This window comes from Bos grunniens, chromosome 28 (genome assembly GCF_055505025.1).
Source record: "Bos grunniens cultivar Pamir isolate PY7600 chromosome 28, Bosgru_T2T1.0, whole genome shotgun sequence".
NCBI lineage: Eukaryota > Metazoa > Chordata > Mammalia > Artiodactyla > Bovidae > Bos > Bos grunniens.
In genome coordinates, this window is record NC_141192.1 from 28650267 (window position 1) to 28664523 (window position 14257).

At 37.7% G+C, this 14257-nt stretch overlaps 1 protein-coding gene across 28 annotated transcripts in view; it reads right to left on the bottom strand.

The window, feature by feature from the left end:
- The window catches only part of CABCOCO1 (ciliary associated calcium binding coiled-coil 1), a 168403-nt gene that overhangs the window by 151176 nt on the left and 2970 nt on the right, over positions 1-14257 (bottom strand). For all 28 annotated transcript variants that reach the window (XR_015156923.1, XR_015156922.1, XR_015156924.1 and 25 more), the window contains exon 2: positions 3926-4029. Coding sequence is in view for 19 of the 28 variants with exons in the window: in XM_086382311.1 (XP_086238437.1) it covers positions 3926-4029 (104 nt within the window). In the remaining 9 variants the exon portion in view is untranslated. The remainder of the gene's footprint in view (positions 1-3925; positions 4030-14257) is intronic.

Genomic DNA, 14257 nt, shown 5'->3' on the forward strand with positions numbered 1-14257 from the left:
CCACCTACTCCTCCGCTATCTTGTTCCCCAGGATTTATTTTTTACTGTAGTTTCTTGTCTTAGTCCTGCTGCTGCTGCTAAGTCATTTCAGTCGTGTCCGATTCTGTGTGACCCCATAGACAGCAGCCCACCAGGCTCCCCCGTCCTTGGGATTCTTTAGGCAAGAACACTGGAGTGGGTTGCCATTTCCTTCTCCAACGCATGACAGTAAAAAGTGAAAGTGAAGTCGCTCAGTCGTGTCCGACCCTCAGCGACCCCATGGACTGCAGCCCACCAGGCTCCTCTGTCCATGGGATTTTCCAGGCAGGAGTACTGGAGTGGGGTGCCATTGCCTTCTCCACTCTTAGTCCTAACAGCTCTTTTTAAACATATTTTATAATCTCTTTTTTATCTCTTGTTTTATGGAATCAGTGTCCTCTTTAAACATTAGCTTTGTCTAACGATTTTTTTTGTTTCCGGAAGTTGGTTTCCTTCCAAATGTATTCTTCATTTGCAATCTGCATGTTATTTTTTCAATTAAATATCTGACCTAAATAGCTGCATGTGTCCTTTGCTTTACATTTTTATTGTTTGAATGTTTTAACTGTATATTAATAGACAACTACCTGAGAATATTTTGGTGAAATCTCCTTGAGGTCCTTCCACTTTTGCTCTCTTTCCCTAATGTGTCCTCCATTGCTTTCCCTAAGTACCATTCGAATCTTAACCTTCAACTTGAGCTGCAGGCTAAATATTTAACATTTCTATTCTGTTAGTTATTTCACTCCAAAGGAAACTGTGCAGGGAGACACTGGGAACAAGATACAGCTGTGGTTTGAATGTAAAGTTTCCATGCATTTTACTGGCAAATTTGTAAGCTTCTCCTCTAGGGATAAGGAGAGGGGACAGAGAGAATAGTGAGATGGCCACTGATGTAGCACAGGAGAAAGTAGGGAAAGAAAAAGATGCTTAATAGTGATTTAGGAAGTTTTGCTATAGTGATAGGTGATGTAACTACCTACTTATCTCACCAAGAATTTCAGTAAAAATATTACATTATTCTTGTATGCTCTTGAAATTGGAATCTTTCATTTTTTGAATATGATGACATGCAGAAATAAGCCTTAAGGCAAGAGCTGAACAGCTCATGGAAACCAGTTATAGAAAGGTTATTAAAAGATCACTCCACATTATTTCTATGTTTAAATAGTTATTTTCAATTTAGTCTCTCTCTTTTAAGGGATTTGCATGGATCTGTAAATAAAATCAGGGTTACATGAAAACATGAATGACAGCAGTTAGGAGATGAGAAATGTACCTAGATATTTATCCTTACTTGAATTATATTCCAGAAATATATTTTAATATTACTTTAAAGTTTCATTTGATTGGTTGCTTTTATGGAGCAAAATTTTTAATGTTAAAAGGTAAGGGAATGTGCTGATGTCCTATAATTTATTTAAGTAGGTTTATAGCTTTGCAGGACTTCCCTGGTAGCTCAGACAGTAAAGCATCTGCCTACAATGCGAGAGACCTGGGTTCAATCCCTAGGTTGGAAGATCTTCTGGAGAAGGAAATGGCATCCCACTCCAGTATTCTTGCCTGGAAAATCCCATGGATGGAGGAACCCAGTAGGCTACAGTCCATGGGGTCGCAAAAAGTCGGACACAACTGAACGACTTCACTTCACTATAGCTTTGCAGGGGCTTCCCTAGTGGCTCTGATGGTAAAGAATCTGCCTACAATGTGGGAGACCTGGCTTGATTCTTGGGTCAAGAAGATCCCCTGGAGAAAGAAATGGCTACCCCCTCCAATATTCTTGCCTGGAGAATTCCATGGACAGAGGAGCCTGGCAGGCTACAGTCCATGGGGTTGCAAAGAGTCAGACAGGAGTGAGTGACTAACACTTTCATTTTCTTAGCTTCCTAGATTGTATGATTTTTGGCATACTTTTGCCAGTTGGTGACAGGATACTTCAATTATATCTTTGTCATTTTGAAAGGTATATAATCCTGACTTATAATAATGCTATTTTAAATGGAAAGTAAATGACTGATTGCAAATATTTCAGGATTACTGTTAAAAAAATCATGTAAAAAAAAATCTCAAGAAAATTACTCTGCTAAGAAATGGTTCCTGGCATAATACTGATGTCATTTATCCAAAACTGATGTCCTATAATCTGAGATTACTTCAGGTGAATTCTATTAATCAGATGGTCAATGACATATCCTGAAAGAATGACCTTTTAGGTCAACCTGCTGTTTAGCTTGGGTTGTTTCTATGTTGCTAACTTCTGTATCACTCCTTGAATCATTTACTTTCTCCTAGATCTCACCTCTTAGAGATGAAAAATACTTTTAGAAATTAGATATTTAACAAAAAGAGACAATAATTGAAAAAAATTGTCAAAAAGATTGTTATATAAACAGTACGGTTAAGATGTGATGAGAAATACATAAGTCTAAAAAGCATTTGTGTAATAAGTTTTATTAACTACTTTTAAACAATATATTTTATTTACTATTAAATACAATAAAATTATAAACTATAAACTATATTAAATGTGTCATTTACATCATATTACTCTATCTGCCTAGTATTAAATATCTATTTTTTACATTTCAATAACAACATTTGGGGTTACCTAGAAGTCCAAAATAATATGGTTGACTTAAGTAATCAGTGAAATTAGTACAATAAATGAATTTTTCTAATTAATTCTGGTACTAAAAAATAAGAATTCCCAAAGAGTATCTGTTTCTATAAAAATGGTAAAATGACCTTGAAATTCTTACTTGATATCTATGAAATTTTTAATTGACTCATATTTCTAAAGATGCAGATAGTAAGCTGTATGGCCAAATCACAGACCACCAAAATTTCTAGCAGGATTTGAAGGCAGTGGAGGTGAAAAGCATCTCAGGAAAAGGCCTGTCAGTGTCATTTGCCTGCTCTTAATATGCTTTCCCTTCTCAAACTTCTCCTCCACCCAGTAAATTTGTCATATTTCCTTCTCAGCCGTAAATCACCTCTATTCTGTAGTATTTGATATTATGATCTGCAAATGATAACCACTGACAGAGTCATTTTCTATTTGCCATTATGGTTTACAACACTCTGCTCGCATCCAGATGACTGGCCTACAGAAATCTTACCCTGGAACATTACAGTCCAGAACACCATCACATCATTACCACTCCCCATATATTACAGCTAATCAGGCTTCCATTATTAGAATGAGATAATTAAAATGAATGTTACTAAAAACACCATTTAGGCATTTGTGTGGTGAATATATCTGAGTATATCTAAGAGTTCTAAGTAAATGATCTACTGTAGAAATCAATGGCTTTAAAAATAAGATGTACCTGTATTAGAACTGATGCCTATAGATTCAGTTATATTACCATATTTAAACAAAATGTATGAGATTACAATACTTAGTATAGCTTCGTATCCAATAAAAATCACAGGTGGATGGCTAATATTCAGGATTACCAAAATTATACATGTATTGACTATTAATATTACAGAAAATACATCTTACTCTTGTCATGATGAGACGGAAGACCTAGAGGTTCTTATGTATACTGTCAGTTTTACAAATGAAAGAGAAAAGAAGATGTCATATGCTAATGGTTGCTTTTAACAATAAATCCCTATTCTCTGTTAAGATAACAAGTTGGTTTGAAATCCACTTCTCCCATAAAGAAGACTGCTGAGCAGTGCAAAAAGTCAGTTTGAGAATTTTTGTGTTCCAGAGTCTGGAGATATATATATATATATATATATAGATAGACAGATAGATAGATATATGTATCCGTGCACAACATAGTAACACATATTTTGAAAAAAGGTTTAAAATGTGTAATAACATATTATGCCATTTATAGATGCAGAACTAGAACTGTTCCACATTTGGTTGTGATATCAAAGTACTTACTGTTGAACTCCATCTACATCCTCTGCTAGCATTTCAGTGATCTGGGCAACTGAAAGAAAATCTGGAGACAGAATCTTTTCATGTTCCTGGAATTCAGCATCTTTCTACAAAAAAAAGTGGAATAATTATTTCAATCACATTTCACATATTAATCCTAATAATACCAAAATCTGTTCTTACTTTTGTCTACTGCTATCAGGAAAAAATTTTAAAGTAATGGTATCTCTTCTACAAAGCTGAATGGTTAGTCAATCTGTCTTCTGTGCATATTTAAAACTGGGTGATGGTTTTCAAATAACAAACATTTTTGAGTATCTATATATTCCTCTTTGAACCTGGGGTACAAGAGGAGGCAAAGACAACAAAGACTTGTTACCCAAAAGAAGCTCAACATCTTGTGGAAGGAACAAACAAAAGGTGAGTTTAAAACAAGAAAATAAAATTATAAGTGAGCCATAATAAAGGTGTCATTCAGGACCTCCCTGATGGCTTAGTGGATAGGAATCTGCCTGCCAATGTAGGGGACACAAGTTCAATCCCTGGTCCAAGAAGGTTCCATATGCTGCAGAGCAACTAAGCCCATATGCCACGGCTGCTGAAGCCTGCACGCTCTAGAGCCTGTGCTCCACAACAAGAGAAACCACCACAATGAGAAGCCGGTGCACACACCTAGAGAGTGGCTGAGCTTGCAGCAACTAGAGAAAGCCTGCAGAAAGCAACAAAGATCCAGCACTGCCAAAAATAAGTAAATAGATTAAATTTTAAAAATAGGTGTCATTCAGTCTAAAGGAAGGAAGGGACAAGGACAGGAACAGAACAAAGAAAGTCTAAAGAGAGGAATAGATTTTCGGAGCATGAATGTGGATAGCGCCCCAGGTGAATGAATCAGCAACACCAAGGTGATAAATCCAGGACAGCTGGGTACCAGTTCTGTGAATATCAGTAATTCACAGTGGTGCCAAGCATACACACAGGGTACAAGTTGAACCTAAGTGGAAGGTGGGTGTTGGGAAAATATCACAGGCGATCTTAAATAATTTAATAAACATTTACTAAGCGATTACAAGACACAAGATATTGCACAAGTCATCATACATATTTTGGACCGTGGCTGTTGGAAGAATGTCAGGTTGAAGAGTCTGTTCTTAATAATATAGGCAGAAATGGACTGTGAAGTTTTTGAGCAGTGAAATGACAAAATAAAACTATGCTTCAATGAAGGGTAATCTGTAGCAGGGTGAAGGAAAGACAGGAGCAGAGCAAGGATAAAAAGGAAGAGTTAAATGAAAAAATTATTAGAACAGTTCAGGAATGAAGCATTGGCTGCACTGGGCTCCTAGCAGTGTGCATGAAAATGTATAAAGATAAATGCAACATATATATGGGGGACTAAAAAGAGGAAAGAATGAATGCAGAGTCTGAGTTTCTGAAATAGGTGACTAGAAGAAAAAGGTGATGAGACTCAGGGCCTCCAAAAGCAAATATGCCCCCATGCACGAACCAGACAAAAGAATCCTCTCTGGGTAGAGTATTAAAAGATATGTCTGACACAGCCCTGTACCCAAGTGTACCACTTGTGAACAGAATAGTTCCACCTTCTGCTCAATCCTCAGCTGAGTCCTTTTGTACAGAGTACAATCCATAAAAATATACATGACACTCTTATTGGGCTTCCCTGATGGCTCAGATGGTAAAGAATCTGCCTGCAATGTGGGAGATGCGGGTTTGACTCCTGGGCGGGAAGATCCCCTGAAGAAGAGAATGGCAACCCACTCCAATATTCTTGCCAAGAGAATTCCACAGACACAGTCCATGAAGTCACAGAGAGTTGGACATGACCGAGCAACTAACACACAAACACTCTTATTACACCAAAAGAAATAAGAGATTTAGAAGATGATGCTAGTTTTAAGAAGGCAAGATGATGAGTTTGGTTTCAGTGGTTGAATTTTAGGTGGAATATGAATAGCAAGAAATGTTTCGAGATTAACTAGAAATGCTAGAGTCACAAGGTCAACTTTACAGATATTGGTTTAGGAGTCACTGCAAGTATGAGAATGAATGAAACTGCCCAAAGTCAAGAGTATAAAGAGAACTGTGAATGGGGGATGGAAAAGGAGACTGAGAAAGTGGTAAGACACCAGGAGCTTCATGAAAATCGAAGACTATGAGATTTACACCAGTCAGAATGGCCATGATTAAACAGTCTACAAATAACAAATGCCGGAGAGGATGTGGAGAAAAGGTAACTCAAACATGGTTGGTGGGAATGTAAATTGGTGTAACCATTATGTAAATAGTAGGGAGGTTACTCAAAAAATTAAAAATAGAGTTGCCATGAGTGTATGCTCAGTTGTATCCAACTCTTTATAACCCTATGAACTGTAGCCCATTGGGCTCCTCTGTCCATGGAATTTTTCAGGCAAGAATACTGAAGTGGGTAGCCATTCCCTTCTCCGGGAAGACTTCCTGACCAAAAGAGCAAACTAATACACTCCATTCAGTTCAGTTCAGTTGTGTCCAACTCTTTGCAACCCCATGGACCACAGCACGCCAGCAAGGCTTCCCTGTCCATCACCAACTCCTGAGGCTTGCTCAAATTCCTGTCAATTGAATCGGTGATGCCATCCAACCATCTCACCCTCTGTCGTCCCTGTCTCCTTCTGCCCTCAATCTTGCCCAGCATCAGGGTCTTTTCCAGTGAGTCAACTCTTCGCATCACTTAGCCAAAGTATTGGAGCTTCAGCTTCAGCATCAGTCCTTCCAGTGAATATTCAGGAATAATTTCCTTGAGGATTGACTGGTTTCATCTCCTTGCAGTCCAAGGGACTCTCAAGAGTCTTCTCCAACACCACAGTTCAAAAGCATCCACTCTTCAGCACTCAGCTTTCTTTATGGTCCATCTCTCACATCCATACACAACTACTGGAAAAACCACAGCTTTGACTAGGTGGACCTTTGTTGGCAAAGTAATTTCTCTGCTTTTTAATATGCTGTCTAGGTTGGTCATAGCTTTTCTTTCAAAGAACAAGTGTCTTAACTTCATGGCCGCAGTCAACATCTGCGGTGAGTTTGGAACCAAAAAAAAAAAATAGTCTCTCACTGTTTCCATTGTTTCCCCATCTATTTGGCATGAAGTGATGGGACTGGATGCCATGATCTTAGTTTTCTGAATGTTGAGTTTTAAGCCAGCTTTTTCACTCTCCTCTTTCACTTTCATCAAGAGGCTCTTTAGTTCTTCTCTGCTTTCTGCCATAAGGGTGGTGTCATCTGCATATTTGAGGTTATTGATATTTCTCCTGGCAATCTTGATGCCAGCTTGTGCTTCATCCAGCCTGGCATTTTGCATGATGTACTCTGCATAGAAGTTAAATAAACAGGGTGACAATATACAGCCTTGACTTACTCCTTTCGCAATCTGGAAACAGTCCATTGTTATATGTTTGATTTTAACTGTTGCTTCTTGACCTGTATAGATATTTCTCAGGAGGCATGCTTGGTGGTCTGGTATTCCCATCTCTTGAAGAATTTTCCAGTTTGTCATGATTCACACAGTCAAAGGCTTTGGCATAGTCAGTGAAGCAGAAGTAGATGTTTTTCTGGAATTCTTTTGCTTTTTCTATGATCCAATGGATGTTGGCAATTTGATCTCTGGTTCCTCTGACTTTTCTAAATCCAGCTTGTACATCTGGCAGTTCTCGGTTCACACACTGTTGAAGCCTAGCATGGAGAATTTTGAGCATTACCTTGCTGGTATGTGAGATGAATGCACTATGCAGTAGTTTGAGCATTCTTTGGCATTGCCTTTCTTTGGGATTGGAATGAAAACTGACCTTTTCCAGTCCTGTGGCCACTGCTGAGCTTTCCAAATTTGCTGGCATATTGAGTGCAGCACTTTCACAGCATCATCTTTCAGGATTTGAAATAGCTCAACTGGAATTCCATCACCTCCACTAGCTTTGTTCGTAGTGATGCTTCCTAAGGCCCACTTGACTCTGCATTCCAGGATGTCTGGCTCTAGGTGAGTGATCACATCATCGTGGTATCTGGATCATGAAGATCTTTTTTGTATAGTTCTTCTGTGTATTCTTGCCACCTCTTCTTAACATCTGCTTCTGTTAAGTCCATACTGTTTGTCCTTTACTGTGCCCAACTTTGCATGAAATGTTCCCTTGGTATCTCTAATTTTCTTGACGAGATCTCTAGTCTTTCCCATTCTATTGTTTTCCTCTCTTTCTTTGCACTGATCACTGAGGAAGGCTTTCTTATCTCTCCTTGCTATTCTTTAGAACTCTGCATTCAGATGGATATATCTTTTCTTTTCTCCTTTGCCTTTCACTTCTCTTCTCAGCTATTTGTAAGGCCTTCTCATACAGCCATTTTGCCTTTTTGCATTTCTTTTTCTTTGGGATTGTCTTGATCACAGCCTCCTGTACAATGTTATGAACCTCTGTCCATAGTTCTTCAGGCACTGTCTATCAGATCTAATCCTTTGAATCTATTTGTCACTTTCCGTGTATAATCATAAGGGAGTTGATCTAGGTCATACCTGAATGGTCTAGTGGTTTTCCCTACTTTCTTCAATTTAAGTCTGAATTTTGTAATAAGGAGTTCATGATATGAGCCAGAGTCAGCTCCCAGTCTTGTGTTTGCTGACTATATAGAGGTTCTCCATCTTTGGCTGCAAAGATTATAATCAATCTGATTTTGGTACTGACCATCTGGTGATGTCCATATGTAGAGTCATCCATTACTCAGCCATAAAAAAAAATGAAATTATTCCATTTGCAGCAACATGGATAGACCTAGAGATTATCATACTAAGTGAAGAAAGTCAGAAAGAGAAAGACAAATATCATATGACATTACTTACATGTGGAATCTAAAATAAGACACAATCAATATATCTATGAAACAAAAAGTCTCACAGATACAGGTAACAGACTTGTGGTTACCAAACAGGAGGAGGGGTTGGGAGGGAAGAATTGGGAGTTTGGGATTAGCAGAGGCAAACTATTATATATAGAATGGATAAAAAACAATATCCTACTGTGTAGCACAGGGAGCTATATTCAATATCCTGTGACAAAATGTAGTAGAAAAGAATGTTAAAAATAATATATATGTGTATAACGAGTCACTTCTCTGCACAAAAGAAATCAACATATTGTAAACCAACTATGTGCTGTGCTGTACTTAGTCGCTCAGTTGTGTCCGCCTTTTTGCAACCCCATGGACTGTAGCCCGTCAGGCTTCTCTGTCCATGGGGATTCTCCAGGCAAGAATACTGGAATGAGTTGCCATGCCCTCCTACAGGGGATTTTCCCAACTCAGGGATAGAACCCAGGTCTCCTGTATCACAGGTTGGTTCTTTACCATCTGAGCCAGGGGAAGCCCGAATAAACTTTAAAATTTTTAAAATAAATAAATTTTTTAAAAGTATTGTGAGATTTGGGCAAGAGTGGGTCAAATGTTTTTAATTCAACAAACAGTTATTTATCCTTCCATGTCAATGAACTCCAATAAATAAGAACAACAGGAAACTTTCTGCTATAATTAATAAGATTACATCCCAAATTTTCTTTATTCTTTTTCAAGAATAGAAAACCGCAAAGCTAACACTCACTGGAAATAATAATCAGTTTAATGTTTGTAATTTACTATTAGGTTATTATATTTTTATTTTTAAAAATTCAATTGAAAAGTAAAATATGCTATTTTATTAACTATCTTTATTTAGCATCTGCTGCTGCTGCTGCTAAGTCACTTCAGTCGTGTCCGACTTTGTGCAACCCCATGGACTGCAGCCTACCAGGCTCCTTCATCCCTGGGATTCTCTAGGCAAGAACACTGGAGTGGATTGCCATTTCCTTCTCCAGTGCATGAAAGTGAAAAGTTAAAGTGAAGTCGTTCAGTCGTGCCCGACTTGTAGCGACCCCATGGACTGCAGCCCACCAGGCTCCTCCGTCCATGGGATTTTCCAGGTAAGAGTACTGGAGTGGGTTGCCATTGCCTTCTCCGTTATTCAGTATAGAGTCAGCAAATTAACCTAAACTAGGTCATCCATTTGATTATAAATTCAAGAAGAAAAAATATTTTAGGACCTAATACAATACTTTGCACCTAGTAGGCACTCAGATGCTTATAAATTGAATTAAATGCATGCAGTTTTTAGACAGGATAGTATTTTAGTTCATAATATATTGTATATATTTGTTTAAATATTTGTTAGTTACATGCATTTTTTATTATTAGCAGTAAACTATAATTATTACTGTACTATTAATTCCATTAGGTTGTAAATTCCTCAGGGACAGTCATTCAATCTTTTATTTCTTTTGAGAATTCTGTAGTTCCTAGTTAGGTCAACATAGGTTGTTAATCAACCTGTGTCTGAATTCATCTTCATCCTGTGATGACATTGTTAGATGATGGACCATGATGAAAAGCCAGACGTAGATTTGGAGATATCATGATGCCTTTAATATACTGATGAATTCTGTGACTTAACAGCAAGACATTTAAACCTAAAATTAGATTCATGTTAAAACATCATTTTGATATGTTTTAATGCAAACACAATTGTTATCATTATTAAAAATGAATAAAGATATACATGAAAGATATATAGACATTCAGATCAATTGTCTCAGACTTGAAAATTTTCTTAATAGGAGAAAATAGGTCACATAAGAACTGTAAAAAAGAGTATAATCTTAATCTTTCATACAATAATAATTCTAGCTAAGGAGTCTAATACCAGTGCCTCATTCTTCTACTAAAACTTGATAGATTAAGATAATCATTTTGTAGGAGGGTTTGCCTCTGGTTTTTTGTTTTCTTTTGTTTTAAATTGAATTCCTGGACCTATTTTAAATGAGAGCTTTTCTTCTGTTTGTTTACACACTGCCGTGCACTAGAAAGGATGTAAGGTGGTTAAATATCTTTAATCTTTCAATACATACATTCTCATTTGTAAAAATTAAAGATACAATGGAAAATTCATGAATAGGCTAATAAAAATGTAAATATGTAATTATCACTTTCTCTGTAAAATTACATCTCTGACTAGGAGAATATGTGAGCTAAACTGCACTGTAACTCATTTTATTTCACCACCTGGTGGATTTTAGCTGTTATTCCAGAAGCATTAAAATTGTAAGCTGCTATTTTTTGTCAGATAATCTTTTCTGTGAATTTTTTCTCTAATGTCAGCTAAACTTTTCACATTTGAACATAACGTCTTTCTTTTAGAATTTTATCTTTGGGGGGCATCTTTGTATCCATCACTGATATGTCTTAAAAGATTCTTAAAAAATGTTCACTAAAGAAATATATAGCACAGTTCACCAAAGATGCCTAAGAGGGGTTTCATAGCCTTAGAGAACATAGAGTAGTCTACCATTTCCACACTCTGAAAGGCTTTCTTCAAGATTGAAAATAAATGAACTAAGATCAGCTCTGTGTTGAGCCGTGTTAGAGCTGAGGCAAAAAGGAAAAATTAGTATTAACAATTCTGTCTTTATTTAGAATTTAAATCCATTATGGGTTTTTGCATTTATTATAATTTTTTAAATATTACATTAAATTTTTTCTCTTGACTACGGAATTTTTTAGCATCCGTTAAATTTTGTACCCAAGGAGGGTGCCTCACTCTCATCACTATAGTGCTGGACATCATAAAGAGACAATTTAAAAAAGAAAAAAAAAGTAAATGAAAGAAGGATAAGTAAAAGCAAGAGCTAGTTCCTTAAAATAATGAACAAAATAGGCAAATTTTGGGCAAAGGTGATTAAAGAAGAAATAAATATATGCCACATTAAATGAACACATTTGAGAATTACAGGTAATGGGTGATTTTCTAGGAATATATGTTATAAATTTGACCAAGGGTAAAGGAGAAAATGGACCAGACAAACATGAACTAAACTGGAAGTCTACTTTTTACAAGGTCACATGTCCAGATAGTTTTACACTTGAGGTTCTACTAAACAACCAAGAACACATAAATTCTGTTAGTCTAATGATTATAGATTGTAGATATTCATTTTTAGAAACCAGCATTGTCTATATACAAAAACCTGAACTAGCACAGAAATGTGACTAAAGTCAAAATCATTAATGAGCTCAGATGCAAAAATTCTACTTAAAAATATCTTATGGTCTCCCTGGTAGTCCAGTGGCTAAGAATCTGCCTGCCAATGCAGCGGAAATGGGTTCCATCACTGATATATGCTGTGAGGCAACTAAACCCGTGCATCACAACTTCTGAAGCTGGCAAGCCCATAACCTGTGGTCCACAGCGAGAAAAGGCACCACAGTGAGAAGCCCATGTACGGCAACTATTACAGAAAAGTAGTCTCCACTCACCACAACTAGAGAAAGACTGAGCACAGCGATGAAAACCCAGCATAACCAAAATAAATAAATACATAAAATTTTAAAAATATTTTTTAAAAGTGACATCTTTGAATGTTGAATCCAGCATTGTACAAAAATAATAAGAAGCTATCATTATGACAAGATAAGGTTAATTTCATAAATGCAAGGATAAATTATAGTTAACAAGTCTCATGTACTTTTTAGTCAAATTAAAAGTTAAAACCATGATTTTATAAGTAAATAATAAATATGCATTTGTAAGAATTTAGCAGCAGAACTCTCAGTAAAATATGAATTAAAAAAAAGCTAATTTATAGTGAATGAAACTAGCATGATGGTTCACACTAGAACAAAATTAGATCCCCATTTCAAATATACATCTATCAAAAATTAATTTTAGCTGTGTTAGATACCTAACTTTAGTAAAATAAAACTTTAAATATCAGAAAAAGATTGAAGATGATTTGTCCAACCTGAAAGCGAGGATGGAGTAGGGAGAAGCAGGAAATAGATAGGAATAAGATAGCAAATTGGAAGACTTAATAGTAAGATGAAGGACTTACTAAACTTAATAGTAAGATGAAAGACTTACTAAAAGACCAAACATCTGTGAATACCTCCACATCCACTATCAGTATTTCCAGAGGTTCTAAGTGTTTGACAAATAATGATACTAAATATTCACTTCACTGGAAGCTGCTGCTGCTGCTGCTAAGTCACTTCAGTCGTGTCCAACTCTGTGCAACCCCATAGACGGCAGCCCACCAGGCTCCCCCGCCCCTGGGATTCTCCGGGCAAGAACGCTGGAGTGGGTTGCCATTTCTTTCTCCAATGCATGGAAGTGAAAAGTGAAAGGAAGTCGCTCAGTCATGTCTGACTCTTAGCAACCCCATGGACCGCAGCCTACCAGGCTGCTCCATCCGTGGGATTTTCCAGGCAAGAGTACTGGAGTGGGGTGCCATTGCCTTCTCCATTCATTGGAAAGACTGATGCTAAATCTGAAACCCCAATACTTCGGCCACCTGATGTGAAGAACTGACTCATTTGAAAAGACCCTGATGCTGGGAAAGATTGAAGGCAGGAGGAGAAGGGGATGACAGAGGATGAGATGGTTGGACAGCATCACTGACTCAATGGACATGAGTTTGAGTAAACTCCAGGAGTTGGCGATGGACAGGGAGGTCCATGGGGTCGCAAAGAGTCGGACATGACTCAGCGACTGAACTGAACTGAACTGACTGAGTACTATTTTCTCAACAATATTTTTGAGGAACCTTTTGGCATCCTGTCCATTGTCCTATACTATCTATATCACGTGGTGTGAATGGCTTCAATAAATCCCTCTAGAATGATATTCCAGTTGTAGGAACCTGATCATCTTGGTGCTCAAGTTGAGCCCCAAGTGTTTCTCTCCGACCTGCCAGTAATGGGGTGGGCTGTTTTCAAAGCCCGTGCATGTGTGCCAAGTTATTTCTGTCACATTCAACTCTGTGAGACCCCACTGACTGTAGCCTGCCAGGCTCCTCTGTCCATGGGATTTTCCACACAAGAATACTGGAGTGGGTGGCCATGTCCTCCTCAAGGAGATGTTCCTGACCCAAGGATTGAACCGTGTCTCCCACATTACAGGCGGATTCTTTACCACTGAGCCACCTGGGAAGGCCAACTGGGAAACAATCATTTACTTTTTCTTTTACGTCTCTGATGTGAGTTGAAGTATGCTGCTGCTGCTGCTGCTAAGTCGCTTCAGTCATGTCCGACTCAGTGCGACCCCATAGACAGCAGCCCAAGAACACTGGAGTGGGTTGCCACGTCCTTCTCCAACGCAGGACAGTGAAAAGTGAAAGTGAAGCCACTCATTCGTGTCAGACTCTTTGAGACCCCATGGACTGCAGCCTACCAGGCTCCTCCGTCTGTGGGATTTTCCAGGCAAGAGTACTGGAGTGGGTT